This window comes from Ornithorhynchus anatinus, chromosome 9 (genome assembly GCF_004115215.2).
Source record: "Ornithorhynchus anatinus isolate Pmale09 chromosome 9, mOrnAna1.pri.v4, whole genome shotgun sequence".
NCBI classification, from domain to species: Eukaryota; Metazoa; Chordata; class Mammalia; order Monotremata; family Ornithorhynchidae; genus Ornithorhynchus; species Ornithorhynchus anatinus.
In genome coordinates this window covers 52,941,275-52,966,274 of record NC_041736.1, presented here as the reverse complement: position 1 = coordinate 52,966,274, position 25,000 = coordinate 52,941,275, and the positions used below count along the sequence as shown (strand labels likewise).

Here is a 25,000-nt window from a genome sequence, read left to right as displayed (position 1 = left end):
GAGCAGCCAGACAACCAGCAAGAGGCCTTGGATGTAGCACAAGGTGATACTTACTTAGTCAGCCATTCTTTCTTCCTTGTAATTTTTTTTAAACTAAGAAGTTATCAATTTCACAAAGAAAAGAGGAATTAAATTATCAAATGGATCCTCTTTTTCAAGGCCTGAACTCTTTCCATTACTCATAGTAAGTGAACTTGAGGTTTGCCAGGGCACAAATTATTTTTATAACCCATGGGTATTTCTTTTAAAATTGAACATTAGTTTAAATCACCAATTTTCGGATTACAGGCTTTTTCCAACTATAGCGGGCAGCCCTTAAAGGGAAACCCTTTTGGCAAATAAATGTGGTCCAATCATTTCTCTTTATGATTTTGTCTTGTGCTTGGTAAAACATGGTGGACCAGTATTGTTACAGGACTATTGAGAGTGGTGTTTACTGGCTATACCGTAAAATTTTATGAAACGCACATGGAAAAAAGATATACTCAGGTTAAATGGTGTGGTGTGATCATGTTATTTTTCCAGTTTGTAATTATTGATAAAAACTCTTCAGATCATATTTTCCCATATTGATTCCTCTATACACATTAATGTGGATGTTGAAACCCAGCCCCTAAATTTATACATGACAAATGTGTTGGTTTAGAAATTGTATTTTGTTCACTACCTGTGTATAATAAGCAAATCGAAAAGTTTAGTGCTGAGTTCAAAAATAAATGTAATCCCCAGGGTTGATCAAAGATTTAATCTGACCAGATGGGGTAAACTTGAGAAAGATTTTGACTTTCCACTCTGTTTTGCAACAAGAAAGGCTAATTTTTTTTCTTTCTTTGTTAGAGAGGCAGAGATCAGGCATCCCCAGAGAAATGAGCAGGTGTGGCCATTTATAAGCATGTCTGCTTATATTACAAACCAGCATAAGAAAAGTTTGAAATGGTTTGAAAAGATCTGCTAAACAGTTTTAATGTTTCATCCTAAATCCTATTTACTCAGACAAGAGCCGATCAGGCTCTCAGTAAAAATCCAGCCTGCCCAGACCTTTAAAGATCTTGTAATTTTATTTTTTTATTTTTATTCTGTGTTCTGTAGCAAGTGAATAGGTACATTTTGGTAATCCTTGCCTCTGGACAAGCACAGAATTCTTTTTTTCTTCCTGAATGGCTAATAACAGAGCCTTGCTTCCTGTCTAATGATGAAAGGGTGGCAGTCAAGTTCTTTTTTTTAGCGCTGATGTGTGATCGAGGCATTCAGTGGATAACTCTGAGAGTAATATGTGCATGTTATTATTCAGTAGAATCATTTTCTCTATTTTGAAAGATTTAAAAAATTCATCCAACTCAATTGCTGAAGTCTAAGTTCTGTTGCTAATATAGTGAAGAGACTTGTGTAGACTTGCATTGGAGATCAAGCAAGTTCACACATATTTATGAGAAAAAATACTGAAGTGCATCATTTTATTTGTGCTTTTTGTCATTTCTGTAGTGCAGCGTAAGGAAGTAGGGATGTATTTTGAATTGGTAAAATAATTTGAAAGATGAAGACTTAATTTTTATCATAATTTCCTTGTGTACGTGGGAGGTTGCATGCGTGCACTCTCGTTATTAAAAGTCTTCTCCGTCCACATTTCAAACTGCATACAATAAATATCTAATACTATTGAATGCATGTTCCTGGGTGGGTAATGATCTCGACAGCTACACTGACAGTTTCTCATGTTCTAATTCACCTTCACAAATCCATGGCATCATTTTTGGCTAAAGTAGTGTCAGTCAGTGACATATGCGGCAAGTACAAAAAGGACCCCCTAATGGCAGCCATTTTTAGTTGCTTCTTAAGATCCAAAGGCTGCTGAAAGAACAATTGGATGAAGTTGAGGATTGGAGAAGCTTGATTTTCTTGTTCTTGTGAAATGAAACCCTAGTTCTTTTTCTTCCCTTTCCCCTTAAAAGCAGAAGTCTGCTAGGGGGTTTGTAGCTGTGTCAAAGCCGCTGTGATGCTACTGCTGATCACTTTAATTACTACGACTAAGGAGGATAAAATTAAAAGTAGCACCATTGAAGCAGTGGAAGAAAGCTTGCCGAGATATCGGTGAACTGTGAAATATAAAAATTGCATACCAATACATTTTTATGGGAGGGAAACAAGGAATTACATTTCTGATTCTTGAAAATTTTGCCCTTAAATGGGGAAGTTTTACTCAGCTAGAAGACAGATTTCAGACCACTTCACATGCCTGGGGAAAAACCAATATATTTTTGTACATTAGCAACAGGTTAAAATTTTTCACACGCAGAAAATGTTTGTCAGGTAATGCTAGCATTAAGCAATGTAACTTCTGTATCCAAATGTACAATTCCTCTATCTTTTAATGCGTGCTGGTTCTTTACTGATTCTTTTTATGCAAATGTTATTGAAAATATAATGCTTCAAATATATATTTACCTTCAGTAATATTTTGAATCCTCTAATTCAAGTTCCTGAGCCTAGCTTTTTACATCAAATCTCCTTCATGATTACAGTATGTAGCTTAAGGGAGATCCAATTGGATTGCACTTATTCACCCTAATAACCCCAATAACCTGTTACATATTTCCCAAAGTTATAAGTGAACAAGTGAACGGAAACTGTTCAAAGAACCACCACCAGTACTGTCTCAAAAAGATGTTTTGATTAGTATTCATTTTATTATTTTTTGAATGGTAGCTGGGTTGTACTTTAATGGATTAGAGAATAGGCAATACTTAAAATTAATTCCCAGTTATCGAGAAAGCTTTTGCTTCCAGTCAGAATAGATTTGCTTGAAAGCATAACTTTACCCTACATCCAGACCAACACGACAGATATGTAGGTGTATGTAAAACATTTGAATTGTATGTTTTTGTTCCAATTCTTTAATGGATTCTGCTTGAAAAATGGAGAGATTGTCAGTGGTGAATCCTAGCTAGGGAATGTATAGACCGGGTTAATAAAGGGAGAACTATGCCTATCCCATCCCAATGTCCTATTGAGTTCAATTTTTAGTAGTATCATTTTCCTTTTTTCATAGAATTACTCAACTTGTCTGTTATTTTAACTATCGAATCTTTGTGCCCTAACAAAAAACTTAAAAGTTACTCTTTTAAAGATTCAAATGAACATCTGAATGAATTTACACATCTGAGCTGGCTTGAATTCTTACAGCAGATCTGACCTATTTTCAGTGATTAAATGTGTTTGTGGAACTTATATGGCCTTGGGCCACCTGTGCCTTTTATTACAAAGAATTAGCAAGTTTGGCATAATCAATTCTCAGAATATGTGAGAAAAGACGTTTAGCATCGCAGATACAAAGGAAATACTTGCCTGCACTCATTACTTCAGAACTATGAACGTTAGCACCGTTAGCACCGTTAGCAAATGCGTAGAAATGAAATTGGCTTTCCTGAAAATTCATTGATGGCATTCTTATAAACCTCTCTTGTGTACAAAATGACTATTTTGCTCATTATGTTTCTGTGTGTCTTGGGAAAGTTAAAGAGGTGAGAAAGCAAACAATGCAGATATGCCATCCCGCTAGAGAGCTCACAGAGCCCCTGTGAAATGGGTTAGAACATTAGTAGAAAAGTAAATCAAGGCAATCTGATAGGGAACTAGGATTCTGTCAATCAGGCTCAAGATATTGTGCTGTGTCCATATACTTTGTTTACTGTAGGGTTTTATGAGTTGTAACCTGCCCTTGCAGGCTGTTAATGAGGCTAAATCTTGCTGCTTGAGAATTGAATTACAGCACACCTCTGGGCTAATGGTTATAAACAGAAAGTCCCATTAGGACTGCATTCTGATTCCTTCATTTGCATTTTTCCTATTGTATGGAGAACAATGATGAGTAAATAGGTACAAACAAACAATTTACATGGAAATAGGTAAAATGTACCTAATTAGTATTTTGAGTTTATTAATGATTGCCTAAGCTAAATAACACTTTGGAGCAGGTTCTACAAACATTTATGAGTGGGAATGTACAGGTTCTTTGAACAAATAGTGCTAATATTCATTTTATGAGAAATTCGTTATTTATCAAAGCTTGCCCATCAGTGCCTTCCAAATCTTGTTAGACCACTATATCCCATTTTAATCAAGCATTACTGTTGCTCAGTCAGGGAAATTCACTTGAAACCAGATCCTCAAGTGACTTCAACTCTGTTTTTATTAGTACTTGTGAGTTTTTTAAAACTCCGAATTCCTCACTTGGTATGGTGATTTTTCTTGGCTCATTTTTCTCAAATTTAGGAATGTGTGAAAATTTGATGATTTTTATGTTTTTAATTGCTGAAAAGCATATGAAATGAAAAAATGAAACGGTCAATTTCATACAGCTTCACTCAAATTTTTAGCAGAACTAGTCTATCCTGAAAATTTCACCCAAGTAAACTGCCCCATTGAATGTTATTAAGAAACGTGTACGTAAAGAGTCCGTTTTAAATATTAAAACCATTTTGAGACCTAAACTCCACAGATTTACTAAGTTTTGGTTGTTTCAAACCTCCATTAAAAAAGTACCGAGTGAAGTCCTAATTCTATGTTATGTGTAATATTCAAATTTGAAAAAAAACACTGATTAACAGGAGCAATAAAAACCACATACCTCTCTTAGGATATATTTGGGTCCTTTTCCAAGTGTTCTTTATATAACTCTTTTTGCATTTTTTGAAATTGTTGAAATTTTTCAATGTTTTTAAGAAATCTGATTCAGGGATGTCTTTTAAAAATGTAGTGTGACACCCAACTGATATGGAGCATCCTATTTATAATGTGGGCCAAGCACCATGCTGTAAACCAGTTACTATCATGATGATCAGATTGAGAATGAAATTGCATTTCTGTCAATTACTGAGTTGGCAACTGTTCAATATATCTTAGCAGCAAGATGAAGAGCGACGTCGGCAACTGAGAGAGAGAGCTCGTCAGCTAATAGCAGAAGCTCGATCTGGAGTAAAGATGTCAGAACTTCCCAGCTATGGTGAAATGGCTGCAGAAAAGTTGAAAGAAAGGTCAAAGGCATCTGGAGGTGAGTTAAAGAATTTTATGTTATTTTTTCAGTGACAAGTTAGAAGTTAGTGTTGGACCTTTGGGGGCATAGCTTTTGTTCATACTTCATTATGTTCCATGGGTAATTGTTCATGAGGTACATGCAGTTTCCAGGTGAACATTTACCTACTGATTTGTTACTGAGAACCAAGAAGTAAATCAGAAAAGAGTAACAGCTCTGATTTATGAATATGCTTTATTGTTGGAATTATGAAAGTTCATTAAGTACTGGGCATATTACAAAGGATAATCCTAAGTAGAGAAACTTACTTAGGCATTTGAATGTGATGTTTCTTTCCACCTTGATAACCAATAAGAGTTATTAAATCAAACATTTAGGAGTGCAAATGATCTTCAAGTAGTAAGCTTTTAAATGAAAGATTTCATTTTCTTAGCATATTTTAGAAGGCTACACCAGAGATATCATCTGGCATTAGAACATTTAGATTGTAGCTTGTGGGCACCACAATAATTTGTTCACCCTTTTATATTTCCTTTGCCGATATAGTTTCTGAGTTGTAGCACTACTAAGCTAGCTTTTCAAATGACATTTAAATTAACATTTTTCTAATAACATTCTCTTAAGTAACAAAAAAACAGGGCCCAACATCACTTTCAAGCCATTCTCAGAATTCCTTCTTCAGAGGCTACAGATAAGATGATAATTTTACAAGGCATCCTGCTCTGGTGGAAAGAACAAAGAATTGGGAGTCAGGAGACCCAGGTTCTAGTTTTAGCTCCTCCAAAGCCTGCTGTAATAATAATAATAATGTTGGTATTTGTTAAGCGCTTACTATGTGCAGAGCACTGTTCTAAGCGCTGGGGTAAACACAGGGGAATCAGGTTGTCCCACGTGGGGCTCACAGTCTTAATCCCCATTTTACAGATGAGGTAACTGAGGCCCAGAGAAGTTAAGTGACTTGCCCACAGTCACACAGCTGACAAGTGGCAGAGCTGGGATTTGAACTCATGAGCCCTGACTCCAAAGCCCCTGCTCTTTCCACTGCGCCACGCTGCTTCTCATAAGTGACCTTGTGCAACTTGCTTATTAATAATAATAATAATAATGTTGGTATTTGTTAAGCGCTGACTATGTGCCGAGCACTGTTCTAAGCGCTGGGGTTGATACAGGGTAATCAGGTTGTCCCACCTGAGGCTCACAGTCTTAATCCCCATTTTACAGATGAGTTAACTGAGGCACTGAAAAGTTAAGTGTCTTGACCAAGGTCACCCAAATGACAGGTGGCAGAGCTGGGATTAGAACCCGTGACCCCCTCCTCCTAAACCCGTGCTCTTTCCACTGAGCCACGCTGCTTAACTTACCTGTGCCTCAGTTTCTCATCTACAAAGTAGGAATAAAATACCTGTACTCCCTCCCTCAGACTCTGACCCCTCCATATGTTACAAAAAGTTGTGGCAGATCTTATGATCTTGTATCTACCCTAGGGAATAGCACATTATTTGGTGACTATGAATTGCCTAATAAAAACCATCATTACTCTTCATGCAGCATTGTATTTTTTCGTCAGTTCCATGCCCAATGTTGGTATTCAAAACATTTAACTTCAAATAATAGTCATTACAGTTTTCCTGGGGAAAGCCCTTATTTGTTCTTGATTCAGACTTTAAGATATATGTCTTTGATATGGAATTTTATACAGACAGAATAAAGTCCCCCTACCCTCCATGTCCTTCCCTCACTCCCTTATCTTTTTAAGAAGTCAGCAAGAAAAGTATGTTCTTGAAGCCGTATACTATTCACCAAATAAATGAAACTAAGGTACCTCCTGATTTAACTTCATATCAGTGCTATAAACATCCTGTAGAGTAAGAGAGGTTGGGAGAAAATGAGGAGTTGCAAGCTGCAACATGAGTAAACCTTTTTTTAGTTGCCAGTGTTTCTTTTTGGGGAAGTCTAGCTGTAAGACACAATTAATAAGTCCTTTTGAAAAGGGTTTTTACACTGCTTCTGTTGCTACTGTTCCTAGTTGACTGCATCATCCTCCTGTAAAACTGTAGTGTTTAACACCTTTTTATTAAATGTGGAAGTTCCTTCCCCAGACAAATCTGGCTCAGTGATATCCAATATCTGCCTCAGTTCTGTGTTCCCTTCTATTCTCTGCGTATATCCACTCACTTGGAGAACTCATCTGCTCCCATGGCTTCATCTACCATCTCTACAAAAGATGATTCCCAGATCTACATCTTCAACCTTGATTTTTATTATCCAACCTTGATTTTTCTCTTTCTCTGTGATATCGTATTTCCTCCTGCCATCAGGACAACTCTACTTGGATGTCCTTCTAACACCACAGATTTAACACATCCAGATCAGAGCTTCTCATCTTCCCTCCCAAACCCTGTTCTCCCTGTGGCTTTCCCATCATGGTAGACAACATCACTATCCTCCCTATCTACCAACCCCATTTTTGCAAATGTTACATATTTTTGCAATTATTTATGCCCAGTTATAGTATGCCAAGTTTTTCATAATGTGTGTTTTACTCTGCATTTTGGATAGAACACTATTAGGATGTTAGGGAAAGCTCTCTTGCTATTGTACCTCTGTCTGGAAGGAGCCTGACCATAATGTGCAGTAGCAAAGTACATGAACAAAGCACATGACTGAATACGTGTATGAGTTTTTCTGGAAGATTTCATCAGGAATTTAACCCCACTGTTATGGCAGATAAGAGAATATTCTGAAATGGGTCTCTCTGTTTTGTATTTGGTTAGTATTTTCACATTTTTTGTTCCTCTGACTCATTGTCTATGTTCCAGTCCCCAATGTATTCTTGTCACATAATTTGGGGGCTTACATTATTAAACTGACAACTACAGTCCTGTTTCTAAATTACCATAATTCCATGTATGCTGTTCTATCTTTCTCAGTTTTCTTCGGTTAACTATTTTGCTTAGGGTTAGCGTGTAAATCCTAATTCCTTTGTTGCAATTTCTTCTATTTGTAACTTTATGAATATTTGTTTTTACCTAAAATTTAAATGCCAGATGTAGTCATATATGAATCTTGAATGACATAAATTATATTCAATTGTTTTGAATTAAGGTAAGTTGCGCTTTTTCCATTTTATGCATGCCATTCTTTGTTCAAATAAAAATGGCTAATATTTAATACTCTAAATTTCACAAAGCGTATATTTAACCAAGATAAATCTTCTATATGGACATGTATACTAATAATTTTCTCTTGGATATATAATTAGGTTACAAATAAAACCTTAAAGAGAAAACTTCTTTGTAATTAGAAAAATAAAGCCCCGGCAAATTGACTATATACATGTAGCCTAATGGTTAGAGCACAGGGCTGGGAATCAACCCAAAAGACCCTGGGTTCTAATCCTAACTCTGCCACTTGTCTGCTAAGTGACCTTGTTCACGTCACCTGACTTCTCTGTGCCTCATTTACCTCATCTGAAAAATGGGAATTAAGATTATGAGACATGGACTGTGTCCAACCTGATTAGCTTTTGTCTATCCCAGTACTTAATACAGTGCCTGGAACGTAGTAAGCACTTAAAACAAATACCATTTTTAAAAAATCATAGCATTGCTTGTAATGATAACTATCTTGATTACAGCATTTTAATAATAAGAGCAAAATAAGTTGTTACATCATTTGTCATGTTTATTTATGCCATTGCAGTTTTAAATTGTATATCAGTGCTAGCAGAAACACTATTTTCTTCTTATAATGATCTTTCTCCTTCCCTCCCCACATTTTTTCTATTTATTGTGTTCTTGGTTTTGTTTATGAAAATATTTCCTTTTCAACTTTATTTAATTGTTTTACTTTTTGTCAAGAATTTTCTTTTGTCCTTGTTCCCTTAACTCTCCTACTCTTACCGGATACTTGAGAAGCAGCGTGGCTTAGTGGAAAGAGCATAGGCTTGGGAGTCAGAGTTCGTAGGTTCTAATTCTACCTCCACCATTTGTCAGTTGTGTCACTGACACAAAAGTTGGGCAAGTCACTTCACTTCTCTGTCCCTCAGTTACCTCATCTGTAAAATGGGGATTAAAACCGCGAGCCCCATGTGGGACAACCTGATGACCTTGTATCTACCCCCATACTTAGAACAGTGCTCAGCACATAGTAAGTGCTTAACAAATGCCATAATTATTATTATTATTATTATTATTTCATCCCAGAGAAGACTGTACAGTGCTGGCTTGACTTATCCATTCACACCCTACATGATTATTTTTGTCTTCTCATGCCTTTTATGTTGTGGTCTTCCACTCTACCTCCTTCCTTTTCTTTCTCTTCTTTCCTACTTCTCGTATCTCTTCCCACAACCCAGTCTTCTACTGCTGCCTCTTTCTCTGGCAACTTTCCATATTGTGGACATAAAACAACCCCTGCTAGAATATACAGCATACTGCATGTTCTCAAGTAGTAAATTGCAAACAGAAAGGCCAAGCTTAGATAGACTGCATTTGCATGTTGGCTAGAATGTTATATTAAAATGATATACATTTAATGTTGGTATTTGTTAAGGGCTTACTATATGCAGAGCACTGTTATAAGCGCTGGGGTAGATACAGGGTTATCAGGGTGTCCCACGTGAGGCTCACAGTTAATCCCCATTTTACAGATGAGGTAACTGAGGCACAGAGAAGTTAAGTGACTTGCCCAAGGTCACACAGCTGTCAAGTGGCAGAATCGGGAGTCGAACCCATGACCTCTGACTCCGAAGCCCAGGCTCTTTCCACTGAGCCACCTTTAGTGCACCCATCTGTTTTCAGTGAGTTAATAGCTAATTAGATTGGTTAATTATTATTCTGAATTTTAAAATTTGCAGAGTCAGCTCCTGCCATGATTAACTTTCATTAGTTTGCCTCAGTTTTCACTCTTCTTACCTACTTTATTCTCTGTTTGTCCCAGTTCAACTCCAAGCCGGCGAATAGTCAGGCCTTTGGTTTTGCATCAGTTTTGTTAAGAAACCATCTTAGAAGTGTACCATAAGGTTCAGAAATAATAATTATTATGGCATGTATTAAGCCCTTTCTGTAAATTAAGTGCTTAGAGTAGTTGCAAGGTTATGAGACCAGGCACAATTCCTGTCCCATATTTGACATCCAATCTATGGTACTTCCATTTTATAGCTGAGGAATCTGATGCCCATAGAGGTTAATTGACTTGCCCAGTGTCATGCCGAAAGTCACTGGAGGAGGTGGTCCCTGAATCTGAGTCCCTTGATTCCCACTCCCTTGCTCATTCATTCCATTAGACCTAGCATGCTGTTATTGTTTCAAAGAATTCAAGAGTACCTCCTGAAACTGAAGGCTCTGAATAAAAACAGTAGACATTCTTCTTTATGGGTAGTTACTGAATTTACAAGTGATCATTTTTTTCCTTCTTATTTGAAGTCAGGAATACATACACAAACACTGGCTTGTCTTTCAGGATTCTGTGGAGTAGTAATGTAAATATAGATTTTGTTTACTGACTAGTAAAATAAAACTGTCATTGATTAAAGTCACCTTTTTGTGTCTAATAGACATTCCCAGTGCACAAAATTATCAGGTGTGACTTCCAGTGCCCTTAACTGGGCACTTTCCTCAACCTTTATTCCTGTACTACACACATAGACTGCCTCTAATCACACAACTTCTGATCCAGCCAAGGTTGGGGAATTGATGAAACTGTGACAGCAAAGAATCGGATTGGACACCTCTGTTAGTCCTCAACAGTTTGTTAATTGCCACCTGTTTCCAGGTATAGTAAAGTAAAAATTGGGGAAACACTGCATCCAGTTGAAATACAGGTGGATATTAGAAAAAAATTCCCAGAGGAGCTAAATTGAACAATGTTGAGTAATTATTTGCCCAGTGAATCAGCCCTAGGCTGATCCAACCTTTTCAGGATAGAGAAGCTAAGCCAGAGAAGGGGGTCCAGAGGCAGGGAATACACAGTACACTCCCAGTAACCTGATATTTTCAGTAACCAAGGGAAGCAGCATGTGCTAATGAATAGAGCACAGTCCTGGGAGGCAGAAGGACCTGGGTTCTAATCCCAGCTCTGCCACTTGTTTGATGTATGACCATGGGTAAGTCACATCACTTCTCTGAGCCTTAGTTACCTCTTCTGTAAAATGGGGCTAGTACTGTGAGCCCCACTTGGGATATGGACTGTGTCCAACTTGATTAGTTTATATTTACCATAATGCTTAGTACAGTGCCTGGTAGATAGTGTTTTACAAAAACCATTTTTTAAAAAAACCTCTGAGGAACAGATGAGCCCCTTCACTCCATTAAAGCAACCTTCTCTGAGGTCACCAATGACCTCCTCCTTGCCAAATCCAATGGCCTCTACTCCATTCTAATCCTCTCCAACCTCTCAGCTCCCGTAAACATCCTGGGCTACCCCCTTCTCCCAGACACATTTTCTAATTGACTTTGGCTTTCCAGGCACTCCTCTTCTGGTTTTCCTCCTCTCTCCCTGGCTGCTTTTTCAGTTTCTTTCACTACCTCTTCCTCTCCTTGTCCCCCTTTAGATGTTGGGGTCCTTCAAGATTCAGTTTTGAGGCTCCTTTTATTCTCCATCTATACCAACTCCCCTAGAGAACTCATTCATCCCCATGGCTTCAGCTATCAGCTCTGTGCAGATGATTTCCAAATTTACCTCTCCAGCCCTGACCCCTCTCCTCTGCAGTCTCACATCTCCTCCTGCCATCAGATCCCCAGCCCAGGCAGGAAAAGTGGCAGGATCTCCTCATCCCTGTCCAGATCCAGCAGAACCTGACAGGGGCCCTTGGGACCAAGGCATGGGATCCTCTTGTTTCCAATAGAGCTCAGACACCATGCTTCATGCTCACTAGACTCTGACCCACTTGTGCACCTTTGGACTCCAAGACCTGGTCCAGGCTTTTATCACCCTCTACCAGGCCCTAAAGTTACCTGGGAACTTTTTGACCAGACCCCCCCCCGGATTACTCTGGGTCAGTTTCCCACCCACTGCTTTGGATGCCAAAGTGTTGCACATAATAAAGAATTGCGCTAGAGTGACAAATTAGAAGGTGCAGGAGAAGCAGGCAAACTGCCTGTGAGCCTAGAAAACTGGGAGTTAATTGTTGTCAGTAAGTGGAAGTGTCCTTATAGTGCAATATATTCTGGACTGAAGTAATAAAATTGAACAATCTGGGAAGTGAAACTGACCTGCTTACGTTGCCCCAATCAGAACTTAAGATAGGACAGAACCAAATCATAAGTCCAGCATAGAGATCAAGTATAAAGAAGTCCATGTTCAGGAACTGGAGAAAACAGTAAACTTCTTATTTTTGCAGTTTTACTTTTTCTTTTAGCCATATCCTTATTAAAGAGTGTGAAAAAATTATCCATTTACACTGTTCTCAAAAGTTATTTTGTTTGTAATATGAAGATCTAAATACTTGGGAACTAGTACTCACTCTCTAATTCCCTTCGATCCAATGGCTTATTCAGTAATGTTAGAGTTTTTACATGACTATCTTTTTCAGCTCAATTAGTGCTGTATTGAATAAGGTTTAGATTAATCTTCCCTACTTCCTCAACTAACCTCCCTGTTTTGAATTATCTCTTGTTTTGTATCATCTACTCAACTGTTCCCTCTAATTGGAGCAAAAAATCTACTCGACTTGCTGAATTCTTTATCCTCAAAAAGACCTAGTGCTTAAAATTAAAGCAGTATGATGGTCTGTGGATCTCTGAATTTCAGTAAAGTATCTGTAATTTTACATTATAATATTTTTTTCAACTTCAGGTCCTTTAAGATCTCCTGTCTTTGTCACTTCTGACCGTTCCTTTATATGTAAGTCTATTTTCCTTTCTCTATTACCATAGACTCCGTAACTGTCTGGAGTAGCTTTTGCATTTTAATTGTTGTATTATTTGCCCTTCTTGCCAGAGAAATATAAAATGATAGGGAAAAAAATGAAGCCCAGAAAATAAATATTGTGTGATTGTGCATTTCCTAAAGGCTTGTTTATCTCACTGTTGTCTGAATATTAGAAACATAAAATTGATGCAAGTGATTCATAAATTTTGCCGATTTATTAGATTGGTAAGCTGGCAGAAAAACTAGTATCCCAAAGAGGTGCAGTGAAGTAGTTCAACTGTCATGTAAATTTTACGTTAAGCAAGTATATTTTGAAAAATCCATACATGAGCCAAGAGTGAAAAATACATATTTTTAAAACTACTAATGAAAAAGTAAATTGTTTCCTGAAGCTGCTTTCATAACTTTTCTATATGCGTCATGGGGGTAACTCAGTTAACTCTGAAATGTTTATACTGGTGTTTTGCATGAACAAGGTAATAGCATACTAACTTTACTGCTACGTGTTCCTACAGATGAGGATGATAATATTGAGATAGATACTAATGAGGAGATTCCTGGAGACTTTGTTATGGAAAGTGGAGATGAACTTACTAACTTAGGAAATGACCTTGATTATGCTGGTAATTTTGAATAATGGTTCTGTGAAATTATTGCATGGTGAATGTTCCAATATGTATTTTCCTTTATTACTACCACATATTATTGAGATAATGATAAACCACTTGTGGTTTTATCATAGCTTTAGCATTTTTCAGATCTTTCAATTTAAGTTGAATTTTATCCTGTAAATTTGTTTACTCATCATTTAAAAAAATTTTAATTAACAGTAATTGGAATGTTAAAATAAGTAGCTGCTTATATTCCCTTGTCTATGAGATCGATTTTCAAATCTTATATGAATCAGCCAGTAAGTCATATTTATTGAACACTTATTTATTGAGCAAAGCACTGTATTAAATGCTTGAGAGAATACAGTATATCAATAAACAGACACATTTCTTGCCCACAATGCGCATACAATCTAGAGGGGGGGACAGTCACTCCATATAAATAAACAAATTACAGATATGTGCGTAAGTACTGTTGGCATGGGAGGAGGGATGAATAAAGGGAACAAATCAAGGCAATATAGAAGGGAGTGGGAGAAGAGGAAAGGGGGACTTAGTTAGGGAAGACCCCTTGGAGGAGATATGCCTTCAGTTTGGGTTTGAAGGGAGAGAGAGTAATTGTCTGTCGGATTTGAGGAGGGAGGGCATTCCAGGTCAGAGGCAGGATGTAGGCAAGAGATTGGCAGCCTGATAGATGAGATGGAGGTCCAGTGACAAGATTAGCATTAGAGGAGTGAAGTATGTGGGCTGGGTCATAGTAGCAGAATAGCAAGGAAAGGTAGGTGAAGACAAGGTGATTGAGTACTTTAAAACCATTGGTAAGAAGTTTCTGTTTGATGTGAAGGTTTGTTGAGTGCTTATTATGTGCAGAGCACTGTACTAAAGTGTTTGGGAGAGTACCACTCAAGAGAGTTGGTAGGCATGTTATCTACCCACCAGGAGCTACAATTGAGAGAGGAAGACAGATATTAAAATAAATTAAGAATATGTACATAAGTGCTATGGGGCTGAGGGTGAGGTAGATATCAAGTGCTTAAAGGGTACAGCTGTAAGTGCATAGATGGTGGTGCAAAAGAGAAGGGGAGCGGGAGAAATAAGAGTTTAGTCGGGCAAGGCCTCTTGGAGGAGATTAATGTGAAACGCCTTTCAAGGCTGACTCATTTTAAATTTGATGTTTTCTGTGGAGAAAATTCTTCTATTTTCTGGATTAATTTCTGGATTAAATTAACATTCCTAATATGAGAAATGTCAGGTTTACCTGTAAATGAATGTTTATCATTTGTTTCATGCCAACATGAACTGTGACTGCAACTCAGTTTTTAAAACTCATATATTCACCTTCAAATCTTCTTAATCTTTTTGTAAAACACATAATATCATTATCATGAATTGTTTAATTTTACTTTGTTCTTGATTTTGTCGTGTTTTAATAGCCCTTGTTAAGAGAAGCCATAATTGGATGTAGAAGTAATGATAATCACATATAATAATTGATTTTAAAAAGTGGGTAGTCTATTGAGATTCCCCCTATGAAAGTATGTAAGAAAACTTCTATAATAGAGTTCTCTCTGGATTAGATTATTGACCCTACTGAATTCTCATTTGTCACTGAAGTCTTATATTAGTTGTGAAATAATACCTTGAACATGCACACACAAAATGTGGAGAGAGCTCTTATTACTAAAAAACATTGCTAGTGAATTAACTTAAAAAATTTCATTTAGAATCTAACATGCTCAGTGTTTTTACTGTTTGTTGCGAGTTCTGTTATAAACCTAAATGTCTGCAGATAGATGTACATAGATGTTCAATCACATCCTTATGTTAGACAACCACTGACCTTAATTATTGATAGCATAATTAATTGTACTGGGAAAACAATAACCATTATTTAGTGGATATGATTTGAAGAGTAGCAGGTGGCATAGGATATTTGTGTGATAATGGAATTTGATGCCTATGTCCGGTGTGTTGTTTCAAGACTTTTCATATCCACTTTACCTTGATCGTAATGGTTATCATTATGTATTAATTCTTAATTGATCAAGATCCCAAGTCCAAAAGTATCTCACTCAGTTGTATTTGCATATTTAGCTGAACAACACAGTAAATCGATGGATATGAACCTGAAGAAGCTCCTAGAAACTCAGCCACAGGTGGAAAATTCATTTTCCAGTGCGACTCAGAAAACCATAACTGATAGCTCAGAGCAAGGTGTTAAGGTAAGTTTTGTTTGAAGCTCTTTAAAATCCACAAGGCAGTGTCTTATAAACCCTTTTACAATGAGACCTGTAGAGATTTCTTAATTGTCCAGTAGAAAGAATATCAGTATGATAATCATTAAAATTTCATTTACAAATGTTAGAAAAAATGTTTGTCTTTTACTTCCAGAAATATTAGTATAATTATAGGAACAGTGCTCAGTGGACTTGGTGTTCAACTTGTCATCTTCTAAGAATAGAAGGCCTAGATAGAGAAGCTTATTTTGTCTGGCATCAGCAACCTTCCTACTGTTTGAAATAATCAAAATTTATTAAGGGTCATAAAAATACAATCACATTTGAAGATAGATGTCATGAACAGACTAATTTTAAGACGCTCAAGGGTATTTATATTTCAGCAGCTATTTTCTGCCAGTTGATATATTGTGACCAAAATACCACACCAAACTACTGTAGCTTTTTTTTCATCATTAATTTTTTGGTTATGGAAATCATCACATCCCCCAATTTCTTTCCATTCCCTTCCTCTCCCTGCACCATATCATTAATACCTTAAAGGCTTTGGGGCACTTCCAGTTCTGTATAACTTTTCACCCACCTGCAGACTTCGGGGACTGCCCTGCTGACTGAAAGGATTTCCTTCCCCTGATACAGAGATGCTTTGAAGTCCCGAAACAATGACTTTCATTGCTTTTCCCTTACACTGTCGGTTTCTATAAATTGGTGATGAAAGTGTGTGGCAGCAGCAGAGAACTTTCGGTCTCTATCTTTGAACAAAAGGAAGCCTGGATCAAGTCTGATTTTTTGCGTTCAATTTAGCTTTCTGCAGTGGATTTAATGCAAAATGAAGCTGGCCTAAGAATAATACAATGGATTGAAAAGGCTAACTGAATTAGTGGGTTTAGAGGAATACATTTGTAAAGTGGCAGAAGTCCCTACTCATAAAAAGGTTTCTTAAAATGGGATTTACTGGATAATCACACTGATATTTTAGCATGTTGCCAGGCCTAAAAAAATTAGCCATGTTTGTTTATTTTGGTAAAGACTTGAGTTTACACTCTTGGGTGGTTATTGTAATACAATAGAAGTGATACCTTTTAATAACCAAAATCACAGTTCCACCGTGCAGCTGAAAAATCCACAACTCCAGTATTTTTTGGTCAACTTAAAAATATAAATACAGACTTTCCCCTTTCAGTTTGGTGTCATCTAAATTCACTAATTTGGGTTCTGTCACTAAAAATCACTCTGCATTACTTTGTTAAGCTATTACAACAAACAGTGTGACTAACAGCTTGCCTTTGTGTGTGCCTTTTTAACTAAGACTTTAAAAATGGTATTTATAAAGAACATATAAAGTCCATCTGTTCTCATGGAGCTTTCAGCATTGTTGAATTTATTTTTTTTAATAAAATGCAGTTTACACATTTATAAATGAGGCATTCTGTGTTTGTGGAAAAGGATAAACTGTTACCTTCCCTAGAGGATTCTGTATCCCAGGCCTCCTTGAGGCTAGAGAATAGGCCATTGGAGAACTCCCTCATTACTGATTGTCTCAATGCAGAGGAAGGGCAAAGTCTTGGTAGCTTTTGATAACCAGTTTCAGCATTCAGCAGGCTTAGCTATTAGTCATGCATCTTAGCCTTTCCCTATTTACTTTCAAAACACTTAATAAAAATAATAAAAGATTAGGTATAAAATGAAATATTTGTTTGGTACACAGCACCTCGGTATCTGCAGCTTCCACACACTGCAGTGGTTCAGTCTTCTGGGATATTTCATGTTGATGGAACCATTTGAATTTGTTACCAGTATTAACATAGGAAGCCCTGGAAAAAGATAATTGTAGTTTCCTTAGCTGTAAAAGGCTTACTTACAAATCTGGCTTTGGAAAGTTATAGCTGATGAAATGCAGTTCAGTGGGGTAGTATTATAATCCTACCTTTTAGCCTTCATCCAGCATTAGTGGTTTATCTCAATGGGCATAAAATTAGAAACTAGTTCTTCTTGTCATACAAGTCTGTGGGAATATACAAACTGAAAGAATTCTTTACTGAGTGGAATGGTGGAGGAAAAGACTGGAGGCCACATGCTTTTAAAATGATGCAGATTGTGTTGGAGTAGATGCTATGGATGTTGGCAGAAATATTTACAGTTTTGGTTAAATCGAAGTTTGAATGACCTCCCACTTAAACAACACATGACCCAGAGAAATGGGCTATATTCATTCATTCGATCATATTTATTGAGCGCTTACTGTGTACAGAACATTGTACTAAGCGCTTGGGAGAGAACTAGACAGCAGAATGCACCATTTGGTAGATAAAATTCCCTAGTGTGCCCAAACAACACATCACTGTCTTAAAGTTTGTTAGCGTGGCTTTTGTTTTAGCTAATATCTACAGAGTAGAAAATGAGGTTATCAATACTCTTTTAGACATCAGCAGGGTAGTATGCGTGTCCAGTACATTTATGTAAACCAATAACTCTGTTATGTTTTCATTTCCTGTAAAGAATGGCACAGAAGATCCCCACATAGAGAGATTACAAAAAGCAACGGAACGTTTTAAGAATCCTGTTGTGTTCAGCAAGGATTCCACAGTCAGAAAAACTCAACTTCAGTCTTTCAGCCAATACGTTGAGAACAGACCAGGTATGACAAATAGTTTTTAAATGTTTGCCAGTCTTACGATTTAATAATAGTTAGCAATAAATATTCAAAACCTGATGATGTAAGTCCATATTTCCAATACACAAATATCAAGCTTTATAATAATTTTACATGTCTCTCCTTTTTTTCAAGAGATGAAAAGGCAAAGATCAATACAGGAAGATACAAAGAGAGGAAATGAGGAGAAGGCAGCGATAACTGAAACTCAGAGGAAGCCATCAGAAGATGAAGTGCTTAATGTATATTAATTTTTTGTCTGGTTTCATGATTGCTGATAATTCCAAACTGTATGTGGAAATAGTGCCTTTATTTGTTAAAATGAGATGTTAGGTTTTTTTAGATGTCAATCTCCAGTGCATTCAAAGCAGGGAGAGAGGGGTGCACTGTTGAATTAGTCTGCAGTGTGGTGATAATTGTCAGATAAAAAAAAAATGAATTTTTCAGAGTTCCACAGCCCCAGCTTCCTTGAGACATTTCCATCAGGGCACTTCCCATAAAGAGATTCCAGTATTGATCTACCGGGAGGATTTTAATTATTACAATAGCAGATACCGCAGAGCTGCAGTTAGAGGGAAAAGTCACATGAGACCTGCTAGAATTTCTCAGCCAACCCATTTTGTTGGCTTGGGTTAATGGGTGTTCAACCTTTCCATTATCCAGATCAGCCGTGAATTACTAGCTGAATGATGTTTGCATTAATATAATATATATGGTAATTTCTTCACTTAATTAACGGGGAGGTTCAGCTCAGTAGGGGTATGGGCTGATCATGTGTAAAATTGATTTGTGAGGGAAATATTTGATAGACCGCAGGGAAAAAGCTGCTTTTGATGGACAGCTGCGGGACAGAGACAGGAAGAACAAGTTTTAACCTGAATTTTTGTCCACAAGCACAACATAGTCTGTGGTGGTTGTCATTTTTGGTTGTGTACAATTGATCTAAATAGCTTCATTTATTTTTTATGGTTGAAACACTAAATGTTTAAGGTTTTGTGGTGGTCCTTTTTGGCTTATAACTGCTTATTTATCAACTACTTAATATTTTTATACTTCAGGAAGACGTTGAAAAAGACTTTAGGAGACATTGAAAAAATACACTTAGTGACTTCAATCATGAACAGATAAATATACATACAGGTTTCAAGATGCTTATCTTGACCAAACACTTTGCTTAACCTGAAGTAGTAATGAGTGATGAATTGCCTACAGGCAATACTAAAGAAGTTTATCTTTATCTTGCTGCTGCTGTTACTGTTTTTAAATTTTATTTTAATGAAGAAATGGAGTTTGTAAAAGACAATGCAGTTCAAGTGGTGCTTATCACTTCTGCTCTCTGCAGTTTTTTTTTTCCAGCCCTGATTAGTCCAGAGATTGCTCAGTTTAGTTTCTTCTTTTTAGTCATTTGGCAAGTGAAAAAGTTCCCTTCTTTAAAAATTATTATGTTTCTCTGTGGAATAGAAAAGTATTCTAAATCCAAAACTATAGTTATCATTAGCCTTTCTAGTGAGTTTTAACTCTTCATATGTTAATGAAGAACAATGTTCATTTCACCAAGGTATACAACATGCTGTGGTTAATTTCATCATCAAGAGTTCTTGAAAAATTGCCTTAACTTTTAAATTTCCAAACTCCCTATAACTCAACAGTACAAGTGTATCTTCTTTTTTGAAACAGAAACTATACATAGATGTGTACATACCCTTATATTGGACAAGAGAATCCAAAAAATTGGGCCAATCTTGCGACTTTACCAAAACTTGAAACTCCTTAAAAAGTTTATGGGAAATAACTGTGTGAATCCAGGGTGCTGATTCTTTGAAGTAATAGTAGGAAAGCACATTTTCTGGGTTTTTTTTAGACAAAGAAGTATGCCAGAAGTACGCTAGCATTTTCCACTTTTTCAAGTTTTTCTAAACCCTGGGAATATCATGCCAAATACGTTTTAGATGTACATCTGTTTTTTGGTTATATTCTGGCTACTCTAGTACAGTGAAGATGTGTTTGGCATGCATATACGAGGCAGAAGTGGAGAAGAGTGTTTTTTCAAATTAAATACCATAAGATTTATTTAAAAACCTTTCTGATGTATAAATATATTGAATATAAATTTTCATCAATTGAAAATTGATTGAAGTTGTAGATTGACCAAGTCAGGAAGCTAGTTGATTGTACTGCTGCAGTTCCGAGATTGATTGTGTAGTGGAGTTTTGCACCACCTGTCAGGATACAAATCACGGTAAGGGTAATTCACAACACACTGACAGAACTCCTCATAAAAGGGCAAGATCTTGCTGCAGGGAACATATTGAAGTATTACAGCCTCTTCTGCCACTGGTGAGTGTCTGCTAATACAGGTGCAGAGAAACTAAACTAAAAAATGGGGAAATTTTGAGAACGAAGGAAACCTATGTTTAGATTTTTCATGTTTGCGTGAAATATTTGCCTACTTTGGGCATTGATTCCTTAGTGCAACATAGTTATCAAAAGTTGCATTTTAAGGTTAAACCAACCCTTTTTTAAAGCCATATTATAGGAAGTATGATGAAGAATGATGCTTCAATATTTTTCTAAATTTTAAAAATTCCAACATAATTGTCTAGTGGATTTTTTCTAAACTGTAAACTTTTTAGTTCTCTAAACTAGGGTTTAGACTTATCCAAAAACATTTAAGCACTGCAATGATATTTGGACTATTGGTGAAATGTAAGGGTGTGCTTTATGAAGCAAGTATGATATTTGGTTCTTTAGGTAAGTGCCTTACTAAGTGTTTGTGGAAAGGAGAAATGCAACTTACAAGTGATTTTTTTTTTCTTCCTGTTTGTTCTCGTTAACAGAAAGGGTTCAAAGACACCAGTCAGTATGTTGTAGGAGAATTGGCAGCACTAGAGAATGAGCAAAAGCAAATTGACACCCGTGCCGCGCTGGTGGAGAAGCGCCTCCGCTATCTCATGGACACAGGTACGGTGCCCAATTACACTGTAAACAGTTTTGGCAAATTGAGCGTTCACAAACTCTTATAGAGTTTTGGAAGTGTGAATCTTTGAAGCCTGAATGTTCAGCAAAACTGCCTTGAAAATAAAAAGGCTGCGATTTGCAGCCACCTCTCTGGGCCCTGGTGATAAGAGTGCCTTCATGGGAAGTGATAACTCGCCCTGATACTGTGTGAGCCAGCACTATTGAACAGTGTGCTCATCCATGCAGAGTTGGAATACACATCTGTGCCTCATTGATATGCCACTGCTTAAAAAAAAAAAGGAAGATCTTCAGTGTTCTACTGATTCATTGGGAAAAAAAAAAGATTTGGCCAGCTAAAGCCATGTACTGCATGAAACAGAGCACAGTACATGGGGGAAGGCTCCATTGACTAGATCACTGAAATTTGAGAATACTATCTGGTTACTGATGCTCCACAATTATTTTTTTCAAGGAGAACAGGTTTTAAAAAGTCACTAATACTTTATGTCACAGGTACATTTAAAAGGATTAAAGTATATAGCAAGATTTTGTAAAATGAATTGTAGCTGTAAGTTCCTGTCCCCGACAGAGGTTATGCTGGCATTAAATTCTAATTACTATTGGCGATGGAGACTGAGCAATATCAAGCTCTAGAAAACAAAATGTAAATGGCTCTTTAAACATTGGTGCGAGTGACAAAAAACCAAAACAACAACTCTCTAATTCGCAACCGTTTCCAGTTTGACCGAAGTTAGCTTGCCATTAAATGCCAGTGATAGAGATTTAGCAATATGAATTCTTTTGAAATTAAATTTAGCTTTAAAAATGCTTCTTCTCCCTCCAGAAAGCATTCCAATAAAGACAAAAAACCTAGTAGCTTGCATTGTGGTACATGGTTAATCTTAAGAATATTTTAGAGTAAAGCCTAACAGTTTTATTTTTATCAAAAAGGAAAGGTTATGCCAAAAAAACAGGTAGGTGTTTTGGTTTTGTGGCTCATTTTTACTATTGTGGTAAAATAATTAGAATGGACACAAATGGTTTAGGGATGCCTTTCCTAATTGAATTCAGTCTTTGATGTGTCTTATGTATTTATTCCTAAGAACTAGGTAGGAAAGGTGTATACTAAAGCATGTTTACAGCCAGTGGGTTAGAAAATGTGTACTTGGGAGTTGCTCAAAGGATACAAATTACCCCCATAGTGATAGTCGTAGTAAACTGGCAAACTACTCCTTAATTGTTGCACATACAAGCCTATTGATACAGATGTTCCTTATGACTGGTAAATTAACAGTTGACTTTGGAATGTTTTGCGTATGGATTTTTCTCTTCACATTTTAATATAATTGAATTAAAAATACAGTGAGAATTTAATTGCTAAGTCGTGATATTTCAAAGTGATTGTGTTATGGTCTGATCAATACATTTTATGTCTGGTTCTAAACATACCATGAGTATCAGGGTTTAGAATTTAGCAAGATGAATAGTATTGGCCTCCATCTCCCCACGCCTATCCCTTAGTCCAACGGAGACCATTCCTGATTTTGAGGACCCTCCCAGATATTGAGTAAGCACCAGAGTTGTTTCAGGGATGCAGTCCTCTCTCTGAGGATGAACAGAGAGCTGGGTGGACAAGAATCCTGAATCTACATTTCAGAGGGCTTGAATCTTGGCTCTCTTTTTCCTAATTTGGTCCAGACGAAAACAGTCTTTAAAAAGAGGACAGGATGCTGGGTTTGCCACACTTCATTCTGCTTCCTGTGGGATTTACAAAGCTCCTCCCTTTAACATGCAGAGTGGCACTTTGTGTTCACAGATTGTATTGAAAATTAGGGGCAATACATATTCATTAGAGATACCTATACAGTTCACATACATATGTATATTTTTATATGTTCACATGTTGAAACATTAGTCTGTTAGATTACACTACCATGAGAGGGAAAACAGAAGTGTTAAGTAGTTTTCATTCAACTATCACTAAAGAATGCACTTTGCACATGCTAAAGATGATCAGGTTTTGTTTTTAAATTGATAGAGGGAAATGAAATGGAGTTGGAGCAAATGAAGTCAAAACAGATAGAAAGTTTATTTTGTTTTAAGTGAAGCCCAAGAAGAATTTGTCCAGCAATGATGAAAACCTCTGAAAAATGGAGTTTATAATGGAAATGCTGATGGATTCTTTTACTATAGTGATGCAAATGCTTCCACTATAATGAACAGCTTTTCTTTTAGATTCCCAACCTGTTTTCATTTGATGGTTATCCAACTTCCTTGCATAGAACAGTGATGCTTTTAAATTAGTGGCTGGTAAGACTCCAGTGACAATATTTTATTTACATTTTCACAGTAAAAATGTAAACATGTGAAAAAATTACAACAAAAGAACATCTTGCTGGCAATTAACTTTAGAATCTCTGAGGGCCTGATCTAGAATAGAATAGCTCTGCCCAGCCTACTTAAGCCCTTGAGGCCATGAGTCCAGGAGTGCTAATTCTATTTTGTTCTTTTAGGAGATCTCCAAAAAGAGCCTATCCCATAGCTGAAAAATATTAAATTGTCCAGGGGCTGGAGTGGGAAACAGGGAAGATGGAGCATGTTAAAAAAAACTTTCTACTTTGTGTACAATACAGCACCTTTCCCTACCCCTTCCAGAGACTCCAGTGCTCTTACAGCTTCTCCCAAGTAGCTTTCAAATGAGAAAGAAAAGTGGAACTATTTCTTCCAACTTCTACAGAGCAGTTGTCTATCTCACTTGACTTTTTTTATGGTATTTGTTAAAAGGCTTACTGTGTGCCAGGCACTTGACTAAGTGCTGGGGTAGACACAAGCAAATCAGACTGGACACTTTCTCTGTCCCACATGAGATTCACAGTCTTAATCCCCATTTTACAGATTAGGTAACTGAGACACAGAGACACAGAGTGACTTGCCCAAGGTCATACAGCAGACAATGGCAGAGCCAGGATTAAAACCCAGGTCCTCCTGACTCTTAGGCCCGTGCGCTATCCATTAGACAATGCTGCTTCTCCTTTTTCCCGCTAGCTTTACCGGATTTTAATTCTTGTTCAAAGTCTGTAAAAATAAAGACTGCCTAATATTTCAGAAAAGAATAGCTGTCAACTTCATAAAGTTCATTTTAAAGCATGAAAATTTCCCTTAATTTACCTATTGGAGGATGAAAGAAAAATACAGTTTTTTTCTTCTATATTATTCCTTAGGTGTGATAGCTATGCCATTTACAAAACAATCAGAGAGTGTGGCTTCTTTCCCTTTGGAACAAGTAACATAAAGGGCCCCATGAAATAAGGAGGGAACTTCTGGGTAGTTCTCCCTGTTTTTGAAATTTGATCCCTGACACCTCAAAGCCTGTTTCCAGCTAGGGGCCTAGGATCTGTTGCTCCAAATTCACCTGCAGATGCTTTTCCTAGGTATGCTAAAAGTGAAACTAAATTAAAATTACAGGTGACAGACTGACTGACTTTGATTTCAAGTAGTCACACTTCTATTAGCATCTTGTAATTCTTGTCATTGCATATATATGTACATTAACACTGTAGAAATTCCCATGCTTGGCGTGTAAAATAAAAATGTAATCTTGCTTCATTCCAAAATAAGACTATAATCTCACTAATTCCAA

General features: G+C 36.9%; 1 protein-coding gene across 9 annotated transcripts in view; it reads left to right on the top strand.

The window, feature by feature from the left end:
* EHBP1 (EH domain binding protein 1) overlaps positions 1–25,000 on the top strand; it is a 227,147-nt gene that overhangs the window by 157,810 nt on the left and 44,337 nt on the right. For 4 of the 9 annotated variants that reach the window (XM_029071573.2, XM_007672051.4, XM_007672053.4 and 1 more), the window contains 7 exons: positions 4,900–5,047; positions 12,827–12,874; positions 13,417–13,524; positions 15,607–15,734; positions 18,249–18,387; positions 18,538–18,644; positions 21,240–21,363. In XM_029071573.2, coding sequence (XP_028927406.1) covers positions 4,900–5,047; positions 12,827–12,874; positions 13,417–13,524; positions 15,607–15,734; positions 18,249–18,387; positions 18,538–18,644; positions 21,240–21,363 — 802 coding nt within the window. The remainder of the gene's footprint in view (positions 1–4,899; positions 5,048–12,826; positions 12,875–13,416; positions 13,525–15,606; positions 15,735–18,248; positions 18,388–18,537; positions 18,645–21,239; positions 21,364–25,000) is intronic. The other 5 variants (XM_001511071.5, XM_003431281.5, XM_007672055.4 and 2 more) reach the window with 3 other exon arrangements.